Raw genomic sequence first — 18,529 nt, forward strand, 5'->3', positions numbered from 1 at the left:
CATCAATTCTGAATAAATTCTGAAGCACTTAGAGGAGAGGAAAGTGATCAGGAAGAGTCAGCATGGATTCACCAAGGGCAAGTCATGCCTGACTAATCTAAATGCCTTCTACGACGAGATAACTGGCTCTGTGGATGAGGGGAAAGCGGTGGACGTGTTGTTCCTTGACTTTAGCAAATCTTTTGACATGGTCTCCCACAGTATTCTTGTCAGCAAGTTAAAGAAGTATGGGCTGGATGAATGGACGATAAGGTGGATAGAAAGTTGACTAGATTGTCAGGCTCAACGGGTAGTGATCAATGGCTCCATGTCTAGTTGGCAGCCGGTATCAAGTGGAGTGCCCCAAGGGTTGGTCCTCGGGCCGGTTTTGTTCAATATCTTCATTAATGATCTGGAGGATGGTGTGGATTGCACCCTCAGCAAGTTTGCAGATGACACGAAACTGGGAGGAGAGGTAGATACGCTGGAGGGTAGGGAGAGGATACAGAGAGCCCTAGACAAATTAGAGGATTGGGCCAAAAGAAATCTGATGAGGTTCAACAAGGACAAATGCAGAGTCCTGCACTTAGGACGGAAGAATCCCATGCACTGCTACAGACTAGGGACCAAATGGCTCGGCAGCAGTTCTGCAGAAAAGGACCTAGGGGTTACAGTGGACGAGAAGCTGGATATGAGTCAGTGTGCCCTTGTTGCCAAGAAGGCCAATGGCATTTTGGGATTATATGTAGGGGCATTGCCAGCAGATCGAGGGACGTGATCATTCCCCTCTATTCGACATTGGTGAGGCCTCATCTGGAGTACTGTGTCCAGTTTTGGGCCCCACACTACAAGAAGGATGTGGAAAAATTGGAAAGAGTCCAGCGGAGGGCAACAAAAATGATTAGGGGACTGGAACACATGACTTATGAGGAGAGGCTGAGGGAACTGGGATTGTTTAGTCTGCGGAAGAGAAGAATGAGGGGGGATTTGATAGCTGCTTTCAACTACCTGAAAGGGGGTTCCAAAGAGGGTGGATCTAGACTGTTCTCAGTGGTAGCTGATGATGGAACAAGGAGTAATGGTCTCAAGTTGCAGTGGGGGAGGTTTAGGTTGGATATTAGGAAAAACTTTTTCACTAGGAGGGTGGTGAAATACTGGAATGCGTTACCTAGGGCGGTGGTGGAATCTCCTTCCTTAGAAGTTTTTAAGGTCAGGCTTGACAAAGCCCTGGCTGGGACGATTTAGTTGGGGATTGGTCCTGCTTTGAGCAGGGGGTTGGACTAGATGACCTCCTGAAGTCCCTTCCAACCCTGATATTCTATGATTCTATTCTATGATTCTATGACCTGAAAGCCCTTTAAGATCAGAAACCAAACTTACTAAGTCTATACTTAAGAAAATCTCTTAAGCAACAGCATTAATGGCAGATGTGTTATTGGATACTATGAGGTTTTCTGCCAGGATCGTGGCATCTAGCTCCACTGCCAGGAGACACACATGGCTTTGTCTCTTGAAAGTAGACACTTCAAACATTTCCCGGGTTCTTCTACATTCACAATATCTCTCTTCTTCAGAGAAAAACTGGACAAGACAGTGACTGAAAATGTGACTAAAACCGAATAGTCCTTCCCTACTCAACTTAGTATTCCAAGAAGGGACTCCAAACCACTACAAACCCCAGATACGCTCCTTTTATCCATCTTCCTCATGGAGGTTTCAGAGAAAACTAGATACAGATACGTCAAGGGAAAACCTTGGAACCAAGGAACAAGAGGAAAATCTAGAGGAGCTCCTGCAACCTTCAAAAGCCCTTTACGACAACAAGCAAATGTGCCTCCACCCAGGCCTGAGCAGCAGGATTTTCCATTTTCCAGATAAATGGTTTGTTTTAATCACAGAAAGGTAAGTGTGTTCCAGGAATACCCTCTTGAGCAAAGGGCTCCACCCCATCCCTTCTTCATCCAACCTCCCGCAACCCTGCAAAAGTGCAAGCTGGTCCAGAACAAGATCTCCCAACTTCTGGCCATACAGCAATAGGAGGAGTTTCCACAGGAGAGCATTGATTAGGGTTTTACTCCACCTTCGTCATTGCTCAGAAGTACACATTAGAGGAGTCAAGGCCATCCTCAACTTCAAAAGGCTCAACAAACAAATAAGGAAAATTAAGTTCCAGATGGAAACTAACTAACTGATAGCTATATCCCTGTGTCAGGGCACTTCCTAACCTCAATCTATTTGGCAGATGCATTCCTTCACATTCCGGTGTGCCCCTGCAGGCTTCTGAGATTTGCTGCTTATATCACGAATCACTATTAGTACCTAACACTTCCAATCGGTGTCTTATCAGCCCCCATGGTATTTATGATGATGCTGGTGGTGACCATAGCCAGAGTCAGGTCCCAGGGTATTCACCTGTACCCTCTTTTTGATGACTCCTTAATCAGAGCCCCATCCCAGACGGTAGCGCACAGTACCACATTTCAGACTCTGGATCTCCTGCAAGCACACGAATTCATAATAAACATGAAGTAAAGTTCCTTGAACCCCTTAACAAGAATAATTCATCTGGGTGTGGAAATAGATACTTCAACAGCACAGCTGTACCGATCAGTAAACAGATTCCAGAAGATTCAGAATCTGATATCCACACTGGCCAAGTGAAAGAGCTCACCTACTGTTCCCTGCCCTCAGCTACTGAGCCTCCTGGTCTCATGCATAGGAGTTACCCACTGGCAAAAATCACACATCAGGTGCCTTCACACTTTTCTTCTGAAAACATGGGACTACGCCCCCAAACTCAGGCAACTTCACTTACATGTCCAAAACAGGTCCTCAACTCCCTGATATGGTGGAAAGTCTGGGGAAACATCCTCAAGGTTCTTTCCATATGCTTTCAAGACCCGTAGGTTCTCACCACTGATGCCTGCATGAAGGGATGGGGAGTACATCTGTGACCTAGAAGGGTATGAGGCATCTGAAACCGCAGACAAATGAACTACAGCATCTATCTCTTAGAACTCAGGGCAGTCAAACTAACTCTTCCAAGATTCAAGAACCACGTGGATGGAAATCATGTCCCCAGGCTGACAACAGCTGCATATATAAAACAACCAAGGAGGGACAAGGGCTGCAGCTCTACATGCAGAAGTGGTGGAGAAAATGGAATGGGCAGAAATGATTCTCCTCTCCCTAAAGGCAATCCACATACAAGGGGAACTGAACCAAAAGGCAGACTGGCTCAGCCAGCACAATGTCAGCAACTCAAAATTGTGCCTAAAACCAGGAAATCTTCAACCTGATCTCACAGGACATTTAGTTTAATCAGTTGATCTGTTGGCTAATCACAAGAATACAAAGCGGCCAAAATACTTCACCAGGGAAGCAGACCCTAAGTCTAGGAGGACAGGTTTCAGAGTAACAGCCGTGTTAGTCTGTATTCGCAAAAAGAAAAGCAGTACTTGTGGCACCTTAGAGACTAACCAATTTATTTGAGCATGAGCTTTCGTGAGCTACAGCTCACTTCATCGGATGCATACCGTGGAAACTGCAGCAGACATTATATACACACAGAGATCATGAAACAATACCTCCTCCCACCCCACTCTCCTGCTGGTAATAGCTTATCTAAAGTGATCATCAAGTTGGGCCATTTCCAGCACAAATCCAGGTTCTCTCACCCTCCACCCCCGCACACACAGGAGAGTGAGTTTGTGTATGTATGGGGGTGGGGGGGGTGAGAAAGCCTGGATTTGTGCAGGAAATGGCCCACCTTGATTATCATGCACATTGTGAAGAGAGTTGTCACTTTGGGTGGGCTATTACCAGCAGGAGAGTAAGTTTGTGTGTGGTGGGGTGGAGGGTGAGAAAACCTGGATTTGTGCTGGAAATGACCCAACTTGATGATCACTTTAGATAAGCTATTACCAGCAGGAGAGTGGGGTGGGAGGAGGTATTGTTTCATGATCTCTGTGTGTATATAATGTCTGCTGCAGTTTCCACGGTATGCATCCGATGAAGTGAGCTGTAGCTCACGAAAGCTCATGCTCAAATAAATTGGTTAGTCTCTAAGGTGCCACAAGTCCTCCTTTTCTTTCTAGGAGGACAGATGCTCTGTCACACAGATGGCCACAGGCCCTGCTATATGCTTTCCCACCCTTTCCTCTCACAGGGAAAATGATCCAAACAGAAGGTCAGAGGATGTAAAGGTGATAAGTGTTAACTCCCACACTGGCCAGGGATACCCTGGTTCTCCAACCTAACAGAACTACAGCTGGAACCTCCACTGCAACTACCATTCTTTACCAAGGACCATTCTTCCATCCAGACCAGACCATCTTCATCTAACAGCCTGGCTAGTGAAAAGGGAAGTATTAGCCATACTCAGCCTATCTTACAAAGTGATAGGGACTTCACTCTCTTCTAGGAGAACTTCCACTCTAAAAGCCTACCCATCCATCTGGAGTAAATTCAGCCTTTCGTTGTCAAGAGCACAGAGCAAACTCACAGCATCCCAGGATTCAATTTATTCTAGACTTCCTTCAAGAAGGAATGATAAAGGAACTTCAGCCAAGCATCATTATGTGCCAGGTGTAGGCCTCAGTATTTTACTGTTCGCAGGATATTCAGGCTCCCTGGTCAAGAACCCTCAGGTATCCAGGTTCCTCAGAGCAGTCATATTGGCCAAACCAGCAGTCAAACTCATCTTTTCTGAATAGGATCTACTCCGGGTGTTGACAGCCCTAACCACTCATCCTTTTGGACTTGATTTCTGCATAACCATTTTACCTCTCCCTCAAAACCTATTTTCTGATGGCTATCACAACTGCCTGACAAGTTTCAGAATGGGCACCTTATCTGTGCATGAAACTTACTGCATGTTTCATGATAAGGTGGTGCTAAGGATTCAGAAATGGTCTTGCCAAAGGTAAACTCTCTTTTCCATGCCTTGCAGGGAAATGTCCCTCCCATTATGTCTGAAGCCACAGTACCTAACTGAGAAGCTGTGGCACACTTTAAATGTCAGAAAAGCATTGAAAATTTACATCAAGCATACAGAACCCACAAGGAAGTCAGACGTTCTGCTTATCTCCTTCCATCCAGAGTCTCAAGGATTCAGTCTCCAAGCTCTCCATGCTAGATGGATCAAACTACATATTGATGAGACATACAAGGCAGCCAATGTTCCTGTCCCAGAAAGAACCAAGGTGCACTCCACAAGACCAATCGCAACCTTGTGGGCCGAAAGAGCACATGCTTCCATCACAGAGATCTCCAAAGCAGCAACATGGTCACTGGTTAACATCTTTATCAGATGTTGTAGACTGGATTTAACCTTCTGAAGAGGCCTCCTTTGGCAGGAAGGTGCTGGAGGCAGTGTTCCAGTAATAACCTTGCTGCTTGAGCAATGCTGTAAAAAGGGAGGGGCTTCCCCCCCTCATTCCTTTTGTTTGTTTTCTTACCCTCCCCTACCCTTGCATAGCAGAACTGCGGAAGATTCTGGGCTGCAGAATGGAAAGTTTCTTATCCAGTAAGTTTCTTTCTGCTAGCTATGTCTCCTGCACAATTCTACCCATCCTGGATTGCTCATCAGCTGATGATCAACATTTTATTTGTATACATTACCTTATAAGCAAGGTCTTCTGTGTGTCGTTACTTGGTTGACATTGGAATTATTGTCACCGTTTTCCACAAGTTTTTACCCAGCTTTAGAAAGAATCATCTGGCAGCAGCCAGAGAAAGGGTCAGAACAAGCTGTGCTGCAGCTTTGAACCACCTCCAAAACTGCACACCGGAGGGAAATAGCTAACACGTAGCAAAACTGTGGCAGATACTACAAGCAGAAAGGAAATTATTGGATAGGTTTTCCATTATTCGCCTATAGCTACAATCTTTTAGCGTTTACAATCAAGTGATATCAAATTATATTTCCACCTAAGAAAAAATTAAGTCTTGGAGGTAATGAAAAGGAGCCTATTCCGGGATGTACAAAATTCCTAGATTTATTGGACAAATGAGATTGGGGATTTCAGCCGTTTGCAATTATTTTAAGTTTACTGACTGCCATGAATAATAATCCAGCCACCTCAGATTTCCCCAAGAACCTGTTCAAAAAGTTGAGCACTGCAACATATTATGAAGAGCAACAAATCTGGACTATTATAGATCATTAAGTGAATGAGGAAACCAACAAGGGCTTTCTTGAAAAATGTCCTGCTGAGAGCTCTGCTACAAAACCACAGGTGCTCCAGAGCGAGCACTTCAACTGGTCACAGCTGTAGCAATACTGCATGAGGAGAGAGAAGTGTGTAAACAGTTCTATCGGAATGTGCTTGATTTTTTTCTGTAAAGTAACCTGAAATTTCTTCACTGGGGAGGTACTTGCATCAGCAAAGCAATGAGAACAGTCTGAATTAACCAGGCTATCCACCATCCAAAATAAAACCACTTATCAAGACTTGGTGAATCCAGTGGTGAATGCCATGGCCTACATATTAAATAAATAAATAAATAAATACCAAAGTGCATGGCAGTGCTGCTCTACCCTGTTGGCCACTATGAAGTGATTAAAGGGTCATTCAAATAAGGAAATCCAGAACAAGCTACACGATTATCATTGTCTACCATCCACTCACCAACTAATGAAGTACAATAGATTGGTTGCCGTTGGTGACTACCCAACAACTAACCAAACGTGACCACAGCCATCCAAATACCAACCCAGAGCCCCACAACTCAACCCTTTTGTGACCTTACAAGACTCACACACAAAGTTATTGACAAAAACTCCCATGATGCATTCACCTTAAAAAGTAGGTAGATATAATTATTAGTTATTAAAATTAGGTATAATTTGTTTTGTCCCCTTCTAGAAAACCATCAAGCTACAGTAATCCTACTAGGTTTCCTATTTTCATAGACTAGTTTCAAATACTTACACAGAAACTGCTTTTTCTTTTCCAGTGGTAATTCGTGAAAAACATCCCAAAAGATTTTAATTGTAGGATGGTCTGCCCAGTATTCTCCTTTATATTCTGTGTTCTGAAGTGACCAAAACATGTGAGTATTAGTCAAATTCACAAAATATCAGGACACTGTGAATATGTAAATACTGTATGTAGAAAGAGACAACACATTGCTACTGAGTTATTCAAAACTACAAATGTCATTGTTCTATATGCATTTTTATTTTTTTCACCAAAGTTTACTTTATGTTTTTACCTCTAAAGATAATGTTTTTTCCCCACACTGGATACCAGGTAACATCCTACCACTAAAATGATTCTAACACCAGTAAATTCTAATCAGGGTATTTACACTCTGCCTATATAAATGCCTCTTGCACTTTGTTGAATACATTATTATTTATTGACTGTACACAGTAACATTGTTTAATCACCACCGCATTTCAGTAGTGGATGTACAGTGACTCAAAGGACTTTGGGATCCTTCTGAAAGTTAAGAAATTTCTTGTGTGCATTTACTGAAAAATCCTAGCTTCTAAACAAAAATCCTAATGCCTTCCCAATAAAGTATACATCTACTACACTGAACACTAAAACTGGGTGTCTTTTTCTATTACTTTATCAATATAAGCAGGATTTGTAGCATCACATGAGAAGTCTATGAAATATAGGTGTATTACTACTTGTTAACATCTACTGTTCTCAGCCATGGTACACAGAGTTCAGGGATAGGCACCTCTTCATCACCAAAAAACACAAAATGAACTAGGAGACCTAGTGGAAGGTTCTATATTAGAGCTATTGTTTTTAATACTACAAAACTACTGTCCCCATTCATTAATGGCATGGATTAGTATTTGTGGATTTATAGGGAGAGACTTGAAAGAAAAGAAAATGAATGGCACTGGAATAGGAAGGAAATTCCACACAGCAGGGTTCTTGTGATACCAAACAACACAAATGGAACTTGTGTAATGTTCAGAAGATATTTTAAGGATTTATAGTCCAAAAAACGAAATGGACCTTTTTTCAGTTTAAAATATTTTAAAATGTTTATCCAGGTGTTTTATAAGTTCCTTTCTGCCTGCATGACTTCATAAGGCAACACACAAAAGTAATTCAGAATATATAACTTGTTTTGGACTACACAAACCTTGTCATCACACCCATGCACTAAAATATATTTGGCCACTTGTTGACTAATGCGTTGCATATTATAATAAGGAAAATTCCTAATGGTTTGTGTGTCTAGATAATAAGGGGCACTATAAAAAAAACCCCAACAACAGAACTCACATCTAGGTCACCTGCCAGTAAATGGAGCTCTGTGATGGTTTTTGGAGTAGATGGAACTATCATTCAAACAAGAGATGTGTGAAACCACCAGAGACCCTTAAACTTAAATTCTTTGAACACAAAAGTTCATGTATTAAACATATTTTTTGTTAACTTTTTCCCCTTAAAAATTTAATATATATGGTTCTCTCTCAGTTCTCCGCAACGTTTGTCCAAGAGATTTTAGAGAGATCAGATATGAAACATTAAGGGTGAGGATGAATCTGTAGAAATTAAAGAGACTCCATTTACTGTTAGCAAAATTCTGTTACCTCATCTTTAGGGGAACTGGAAAGCTTAACTTCAGCATAGGAATGTGGGGGCAGGAAGTGCTGGAGAGGCAATACCATCAAGTGTTTTGCTTTTGCATTTTAAATGTATACCAATTTAATGTACTCTAACTAAACTAGCACTTACCTTCTCCAGTTCTTTCCAATCATAATTTGTGTTCCCAATCACCATCGCCTGCAGCTCACTGGGCTGGAAGAGCTGAAGAACTTTACCACCACACACCTTATGAAAGCCTGCATGGAATGCATCAAATAAGGAAGCCACTGATTTACTGAAGATATAATCCACATAGGCATCTACAAATTCTTGCCTGTAGAGTGAAGACAAAAGCAAACACATTTTAAAAAACTGAAGATATTTAAGCACCATTCTTCTATAAATAAATCAATGGTCAACTTAGCACAAAATTCTAATTTTTAAGATACTGTTTTCTGCCTATGGTCTTTGCTATGGCCACAATGAAGATCCTTTGACCATGAGCAGAGCATGAATTCAAATCTTCCCAAAACTGAGAGAGTATGGACTGGACAAAGAACATTAAATAATGAATTTCAGACAACATGAGCCTTTTAATTATTTGTACCCTCCACAATGAATTGGCTCTTCAGAAGACTTGCACTGCCTCTTAAAATGCTGATTCACAGTATAGTGGTCTGAAACTAATTATTCAAGTCACTGTTGTTCCTTTACTAAAAAGGATTATTTTCAGTTTTAGGGAGTGATTGTGTATGCTCAGTGTTGGAAGACAAATTCATAACTCTCATGGACATCTTATGTTCTGTATAGTGTCTGGGTCAGACAGAAAGGGTTAATTACGGTTAGGGAAAATAGTTTGACTAAGAGAACTACTCCTTGTTACTAACGAGCATGAACATTTCAGACAAGATACTTGAAATGTTTGCACTCAAGTACACATGGCAAAAACCCAATAACTTACTAGTTTACTTTTGACTGAGAATATTTTTACACCAGTCTAGTCAGCATTAAGTGGTTCAATCATGCTGCCATTATTTCTGTTAGCAGATTACCAATACATTTTCTTTAGGGAAATCCATAGTATTTTTATGTTTTATCAGGGTCATCATTTATCTCAGAAGGATCATTTGAATGCACCTTGCAAACAGCCTGGCATTTGTTTGGGTGGTTGCCATGCAAATTTTTACAATGCTACCTTTTGCTAGGTAATGTTGCTGCAATATTCACAATATTATTAAGATTGTAATTGAGATTGCCATACAAAGGAAAATAAAGGGTGCTAAATGATACAGGACTGAAAAAAAACTCTTAAAACACTGTCAGTGTCAGATGATAATCAGTACTAACAATTATTGATAAGGCACACACCTTCCCAGTACACTTCAGGCAGTACCTGAATCTCTTGGTATGCTTCCAATTCATGTAAATATACAACAATTAAGCAGGAAAACAAAAAAAGTGAATAGACATCTTCATGAAACAACAGGTACTTCCTTAACAATGAAATCCCACAAATACTGGCAGCACCATAGTGATCCTTTACTATCAGCCAAGAATTTAAAGAAAAAAAAAAAAAAAAAAAAGAAGGAGGCTACTCACCTGTAACTGGAGATTTTTTCAAAATGTGTGGTCTCTATCTGTATTCTACGCATGGGTATACAAGCACATGCATCTCAGACCAGAAAATCTTGAAAATAATGTCTGTTGGTCTGTGCCTGCACCCTGGACCTCCTTGTGCTCGATACCAGTGGTACAAGGGGAGGTGCAGAGCAACTACCTCTCCAGTTCCTTCTCTACTACAAATCCAGTAGTGTCTGAAGCAGAGGGGAAGGAAGGCAAGTAGTGGTATATGGATCTGGACCACACATCTCAAAGAACCTCTAGTGACAGGTGAGAATGCTGGTCCCTATGAGTATTTCACAGGTGGGTGACTGGCAAGCAGTAGTCAAATAGGAAGGGAGGTATGAGGATGCAGGAGTACAGATGCCTGTAACACTGCAATTCCAGAGGCTGCATCAGCAGAAGAGGCTTGTAGCAACGCATAATACTTCTTGAAAGTGCAGATGGAATTCCAGGTTGCTCCCTTACAAATGTCTAGCAGAGGGACTTCTTAAAGAAATGCTACTGAGGTTGTCTGTGCTCTAGTGGAAAGGGCCCTCAACCCATCTGGAGGAGGGAGATGCACCAACTGACAGCAGAGGAGGATACAGCCAGAAATTCACTTAAAGAGTCTCTGCGCAGATATCGCTTGTCCCCATGCTCACTCTGCTATAGCAACAAATAATCTAGGTTATTTTCTAAATGATTTCGCTCTTTGCAGGTAGAATGCCAATGCTCATCTGATGTCGAGAGAACCAAGTCTCCTCTACTTGCTGGAGGCATGAGGCAAAGAATACCAGTAAAGCAAATCAACTGGTTTATGCAGACCTCAGAAGTTACCTACAGGATGAATTTGGGAGGAGTCAAAGGGATACCTTCTCTTTATGAAATGTATGTGTATGGCAGGTAGACCATGAGGGCCTCCAGGTCCCCTTTTCTCCTGGCCAATGTAATGGTCTTCCGGAAGGCACCCTTCATAGAAGATGGGACATCAAGAACATGGCCATCGGTTTGAAAGATGGCCTGTTAAGTGTTGAAAGTATGAGAGTAAGATCCCACTGTGGCGCTGGCTTCACTACTGGTGGGGAAATTCTAGTCAGACTCTTTAGGAATTTGGTTGTTACTGGGTGAGTAAAAATAGAAGAGTCATCTACTGGCAGATGGAATGTACTGATTACTTCTAGCCGGATTCACAGCAAGCTAACGGAAAGATTGGTCTTGACAGTGACAACACAGTCTAAAATAGAAGCAAGACCTGCTGGCCCTGATTATAATTGGTTCTGTTGCACCCAGAGGGGGGGGGGGAGCGGGGGGGGGGGACACCTCTATTTGGTTCGATAACATTTTCTGCTGTGATTATGAATAGTTTGAATGAATGCTCTAAGTCTGACACCCATCCAAATATCAAGCTATGAGGTCAAGAGAGTCCAGGATGGGATATCTGATACTGTTGTTCTCCTGAGTCAGCAGGCACAGAAAGGACTAAATACTATAGGCTCAAGCAGCAATCTGCCCAGCCAACCATATTTTCCCTGTCCTCACAACCTCAGTTCAGCTATAAGCACGTCATGGTCTCAAGGAACATGTTCTCTGCTCCACCTGTCCGTGAAAAGGAAGCAAAAACAGGAGCATGCAAAAAAGAAAAACTAAAGCAAAATGAAAATACACAAAAAAGCCAAGGGGAAAAAAGAACAAACAAAAATATGTGCGAGGGGAAGGAGCGAGAGAGAATGGACAGGGGGCAAAAAAAAATTACTGGTAACTAAGTCAGGGCCCTCAACAAAGGGAAAAGTGGTGCCATCGCCATCTGCCAATACACTGAAAGGAGTGGAATGGGAATTAATAAAAAAAAGTTTGTTTTAAAGAGAAGTAATAGAATCCATCACTTCAATGACAAAAATCTCTGCCTGAGAATGTTACAAGATCCTTACCATCAGACTCATTCAACTTTTCTGCAAAGGGAAAAGATGTCCCCAGAATTACCTTTCCCAAATTGGGGGAGGCTAAAAGACTGCATAAAAAAGGAGGCTTTGATTGCTACTCAGCAAATTCTAATTATACTCAAGTTCCTTGCAGATCAGTGCAGTTTTGTTTACGTTAACCATTTAGCAGTCTATGACCATTATTAAGAGAGATGAGTTGTCTTCCCTAGGGAGGTGTATTTAGCAAACAACCTAACCTTATAAAATGAAGAGAACTGTCTAAATGGGCCCTACATAGCTTTCAAGTTAAAAATTCGAGTTGAAACAACATACTTCAAATAGCAACTAATAAATTACAGAAAGAATTATGTTCTCAGCAGCTGGAAGAATTAATCACGTTAAATAAAAGCTTCCCCCCCCCACCAAATATGCTAATTTCTGGATCAGAGCAAGTTATGTTTAGCAGTCTAGATATACCTTTCTGAAACAGGCTAAAATTGAAGCACTACCTGACCACTACACCTGCACCATTATAATTCATTTACCTATTTTGTTTGACCACAGGAACGTCAGCACCTTTGGGAACCAGCTCTTTTACTTCTGTTGTTCCAAAATTTTCCACAGTGATCTGTTTAAAAGTAAAATGCAGAGTACACTTAATCTACTGTTCCAAAAGACCATTTCCCTCAGCACAGGGCAGGTCTACACTACCGCCTAAGTCGATCTAACTTATGTTGCTCAGGGGTGCAAAAAAAGCACCCTCTCCCCGAAAGACGCAAGTTTTGTGCTGCTCACACAGGTGATATATTGGCAGGAGATCTCCCACTGATGTAGCTTACGCTTCTTGACGAGGTGGAGTAATTATGCCAACGGGAGAGCACTCTCCTGTCAGCATAGCATGCCTTCACCAGATACCCTACAGAGGCGCAGCTGCACCAATGTAGTGCTGTAGTGTAGACCTGCCCTCAGCCCTGGGCAGTGGTTCACTATCAGCTTAATATTAAAATACCAACTGAATGCAAACTTCTAATAGGAGAGCATCTAGTGGTTTTGGTAACATATATTCTGCTAGAGGCAATCATAATGGATAGTTAAAGCTACACGTAAAATACTTTAAAAAAATTCAAAAGCTTACTGTAAAGTTGAGACAAAATGTCTCCTCTATGTCATCTTCTGGGTAGTCCAGTAACTGCTGCATACTTCTGCAAAACAATGAATTTAGTCTTCATCTTGATGCATTGAAAAATTAACATATGTTGAGTAAGTGTTCTCAGTCCTATATCTTTCTACAGCAGTGGTTCCCAAACTTGTTCCACCGCTCGTGCAGGGAAAGCCCCTGGTGGACCCGGCTGGTTTGTTTACCTGCAGACGCCGGTAAATAACCGGCCCGGCCCGCCAGGGGCTTTCCCTGCACAAATGGCGGAAACCACTGGTCTACAGTGGGAACCACTGGTCTACAGTCATCTTCTTTGGATTTCTCACTTAGATGACTAGCATTCAGAAGTGCAAAGTTAAGAAACCCTCCACTGATTCATGTTTCATTTCAGTTGTAATGCAGCACAAAGTTTATTGAACATTTTCTTGTTTTTCCTTCATTTCTGGCGGCCTAAATTGCTTCCAATTGTCTACTTTAGAAGCAAGGTGAAAGGGTTCTTATTTTGGAGTTGGAAAGGAGCAAGAGGGCTCACAGAATGAGAAAAGAGGCAGGGTACTGAGAGAAACAGAATGATAGCAGCCTGATCCTTCATCTCAGTACCTGAAATATGTGTTTATGGGTCAAAAAACAGTAGTGTAAATCCAAACTCAACTTTTAGCCTAACTGTATTATTCTAGTTAGAGCTTTTTGTCTATTTATTGAGATATTATTTATTCAATTCCTTGTACATTACAGGAAGCTACATCGTGCATTTAATAAGAAAGATGATACACTGGTTATCTTGTCATTCTATTTATAATCAGCTCACCTGCCAACATCAGGCATTAACTCTTTTAAGTCATCTAGGGAAGGCTTCTTATTCAACAGCTTCTTGTACAAAGCCAAGGGGAAATGAAGGTCTACAATAGTAAAATTATATATTGCAAGCCCACAGACAACACCAATCAAATGGAACAAGTCACTGTCTTCAAAGGTCTATGATGAACAGAAAATACAAGAGTTAAGAGTTAACATTTGTCAACTTAAAAAAAGAAAAACTGTTCAGATTTTTAATAGGTTTATATTCTATTTCATTTACATTTCCTATAAATAAAAATATAATCTTATTTCATAGATATTGTTAAAACAGGTAAGTTTTTAAACCAGTCGAGAAAGACTGAAATCCAAGGAGAAAAAACGGTTACCTAAACTTTTGTAACTGTTCAAGGTGTGTTGCTCATGTCCATTCCATTCTAGGTGTGTACGTGCCCACGTGCACAGTTGTTGGGAGACTTCTGCCTTAGCGGTATCTGTAAGGCTGGCTGTGGCGCCTCCTTGAGTGCCATGTTCTGCATCGGTATATCAGGCACCACCGGCCCTATGCCCTCTCAGTTCCTTCTTCCCGGCAACTCCAAGAGGGGGAAGGATAGCAGGTAATGGAATGGACATGAGCAACTTGTTTGTTTCACTCAGCACTTATTGAGCTTCTGGGGGATTCTTGCAGTGTCAAATGTGTTGAAGTATTCCAATAGAACGGTGCTTTTAATGGACTGAAATTTGATTACTCAATCCTTTGAAAATTAGGGTCTTGATATAAAATTTCCACTTAAAAATATAAGCCACGTCCATTACTGACCTCTCTAGACCTACTATCAAAAGGCAATTACCCTAATGTTTTGATTGCGGTGTGACTGGATTTCAACTTCTATATCCAAAAACAGAGGCAACAAACTGGTGAAAACTTGAAAATTTGGGCTTTAGTGACTTGCTCACACACTTTGTTAACAACAGAGCAGGAACACAAGCCAGGTCTCTCGACTTCACTGTCTACATAAGCTCCATACACAAGGCTACATAAGGGAAAGGAATTTGTCAGACATGATGTTGCCTACTTTTCTCTGCTATCCTGCTTTATGGAGTTTCAGCTATTTGTACCACCTTATTTTTCCTGGCATTTTTGGGTTCTATACTTGTCAGGATTATGAGAGAATTAGTGGGGAATGGCAGAATCTTAGCAAAACGTGTGATGAAGGGGGGAGGTTTTTAACCCAATAGTAAGAGGAGTGAATCTCCTTTGTGGCCATTTTATTCAGCTTCTCCAGAAATATTTCCTTAGAAATCTAGTGCAGTCCACTATGAGTCAAAAGAGGATTCATTCACTGCACAGTAAAGCATACCTTGTCAGAGAACCAGATGAGCCTGGACTCTTCATAGTACCTAAACATTCCATATTTGGGATCAAGCAACTCTCTCATGATGAGCAAGAAAAATTCTTTGCGAACACCTCCTGCATCAACAGCTTCTTCCCCTACAAAAATAACCTGAAATGGGCACTTCAGTTAGCACAGAATATAGAAAGGATATGCAAAACAAATTACATTTAATCTAAAAATATACTGAATCTTTTTTTAAAGTATAATAGCTACTCACATAAAAATTATGATCTGATTTAATGTTAGATTAAGGGAATTTAAGCAGTATAAAATGGCTATACCTTGAGTGGTTTCTTGTAATCTACATTCTTCGTTTTCCTTAGGACTTCCATAGCATCTCCTACAATATTGTCTCTGCGCACCACTAATATTAGACAAGGATTGACAGATTCAAATACAGGGAGAAAAATAGATGAGAAATTCTGTCTGTGAGCCTGGTCAACAGCCATCTGGGAAAAACCAAGTAAAAGCCTTAGTAATAGTAATAATGACGACAACTAACACTGCGTGCATGAAAAAGCCAAAATTTAAGAGCTTCTATCAATGTATTTATTTAGCATACATACCTGGGAGCCACAATTTTAGGTTTAGCACACTTTACATCCCTTTAACCTCACCAAATATGCTTCCTTGTAGCACCAAGAAATTCAACAGTGCTGTTCAACAGTTCCGTAAGGGTTAAATTACTGTTTTTAAACAATTAAAAACTTTTGCATAACAGAAAAAGCCAAACACACACTACAACCCATCCAAGGTCTATTGAAAACAACTGGCAAATGGAGGTTGAGGAGGTAAATATTAATCTGGCATAAATATGCATTAAGAAGTGGTTTCACAGAGTAAAATTTGTTCATATTTTTCTCGTAGCTGTTTTGTTTACAGTTTTATTTTCTTCCACTGTCTAACAATCTTTTCATTTGCTCTCCTTCTCCTCAACATGAAAAATCATATTAAACAAAATACTGTCATAAGTATTCTGATTATGGCACAGAGTTCCTAAAAGCTTGCCAAATATCTACTAAAAGAGATCATTAACATAAGCTATTCTGTAAATGGACACAGACATAGGATGAACATTTTCCTTGAATTTCCATTTATTTTTCTGTTCACATAACAATTGTGGATTTTTTGAGTATCAGTGGTGAATACAAGCTTTGACAACACATTCAAAATTGTATTTATTAACTTATTGTGATTACAGGCATTAGTATTTTTCAGCAGGAGTTGAAATATCTTCAGCTTCAAGACATAGGCTCTTATCACTGTAAGCAGGCAATATGAAAATGGGCATGGGGAGGATGGGGAGCAGTTCAAGTAGTCAGAGAGTTTGGAACTATTATTTCAGTCATTTGCTTTTATTTTTCTTTCACTCACTGTCCCCTTTATACATGTGATTTTCATAATTCATGACTCCTTTACAACAGCTGTGCAGGTATGTATTATAGAGAATACCAATTGTTGAACAATTTTTCATCACATCACACGTTTCAGCGTTGTTCAGATAGAAATAAGGACTTCCAATGCTTAACTGATATGGTTAGGTGAACATAACTCATGCTTAGAAATAAAAGGACACAATATAGGGTACGTTTTACAAACCATTATATTTATGAATTAGCTTTATCCATATTATTGGATAACGGAAATAACTAAAAATAGCAAGTATGTAATTTGATGGCAGCAAATAGGGAAAGAACCAATGATGATCAATATTAAAAAATGAAATCTCCATATTGCAACAATTTTTCCTGATTTAGAAATTCAGTCCCACCTTTCCACAAAAAATACATTTAAAACTATTTCCAAGCCTTGGCTCTCCCATTGCATTGCAGATGTAGGTAAGACCATACCTATTACAGTTTGAGATAAGCAATCAGTTGGTTGGTAAAAAAGTGCCACTTAACTACTGAAAAGGAGAGAAGTTGCTACAAAAGAGAATAATTTACACAGATTACCAAATAATACAATTTCAACCAGGTTCAAAACATTAAAAAGGGGGAGAAAAGTAAACTACCCCAAATTTATATCATGCAAATTACTTGTACAAAAGTAGGAAGAAAAAAACTAGATCTCAAAATAGTTGATAGATTTTAGTCCTTTTTGGGTATTTTAAAAAACTCACCTGCATTTGTAAGACAGCATCTGTTTGCAAGAGTGTAGTCTTTGCCTGTGCATCGAACACAAAAGGGTATGTGCAAATTGTAACTGGATTTTCTGTTAGCTAGAACCAAAAAGTAAAATATTAGTGCACAGAGTTATCATATCGTACTTAAAAAGCGTGGTTATAGTCAGAAAAAAATAGGACTGTAAACATGGTTCTCTCTCAATCAATATATCTGCTTTATTGACAAAAGATTTTACTGGTCAGTGCAGGGCCAATACCGCTGTGAGAAAGGGAGTGGATTTTTGAATTCTCTTATGTTTCATCAACAAAACAGTTAGATCATTTCTAAATCTTTATTATTGATATAGGTATGAGGTTAGAAGATATTTTGGTTACAGACCCTAACTTTGAGCTTGCACTGCTTACAGTTTTAAAAGTGTTTTAGGCCTTGTCTACACTACAGAGTTTTGTCAATGCAAGTTATCCCGACATACAGCCACCGCTTTAATTAAACCACTGTTGCATGTCCACACTATGCTCCTTCTGTCAGCAGAGTGCATCCACAATAGCAGCTCTTGCATCAACAAAGAGCAGTGCACAGTGGGTAGCTATCCCACTGTGCAGCTTGCTGCAGGGTGCTTTGGGAAGGGTTTGCAATGCCTCATGGAGCAGGTACAGCATCAAATTATGCAGGTTTCTCAATCTCATCATTCCAGGAGCATTCTACTAGATTGCCAGCCCCTCTTCAACTGAAGTAAGGGGGGGGGGTGGAGTGTGAGAGACAGGGAGTGTGGGGGGTATGAGAAAGAGAGGCTGCATGTTGGAAGAGTGTGAGAGAGGAGGAGTGTGTATGTGAGAGAGACAGAGCATGTGCTGAGGAAGTGTGTGTGTTGGGGGAGGGTGAATGTGTCAGCATCCTGTCTCTAAATTCAGACAGCAGCTGAAAGCAATGAATCCTGAGGCAGGGGGAATGGGACATCCTCAGTATCAGACCCTGCCTCCCTGCGTCTCTT

The 18,529-nt window shown here is 40.7% G+C and overlaps 1 protein-coding gene across 1 annotated transcript in view; it reads right to left on the reverse strand.

Moving 5' to 3' along the window:
• The window catches only part of HERC4 (HECT and RLD domain containing E3 ubiquitin protein ligase 4), a 74,273-nt gene that overhangs the window by 4,008 nt on the left and 51,736 nt on the right, over positions 1-18,529 (reverse strand). Inside the window, 8 exon segments of the mRNA XM_073353449.1 lie at positions 6,915-7,017; positions 8,694-8,877; positions 12,610-12,692; positions 13,200-13,266; positions 14,029-14,195; positions 15,377-15,520; positions 15,694-15,861; positions 17,535-17,633. Coding sequence (XP_073209550.1) covers positions 6,915-7,017; positions 8,694-8,877; positions 12,610-12,692; positions 13,200-13,266; positions 14,029-14,195; positions 15,377-15,520; positions 15,694-15,861; positions 17,535-17,633 — 1,015 coding nt within the window.

This window comes from Lepidochelys kempii, chromosome 7 (genome assembly GCF_965140265.1).
Source record: "Lepidochelys kempii isolate rLepKem1 chromosome 7, rLepKem1.hap2, whole genome shotgun sequence".
NCBI classification, from domain to species: Eukaryota; Metazoa; Chordata; order Testudines; family Cheloniidae; genus Lepidochelys; species Lepidochelys kempii.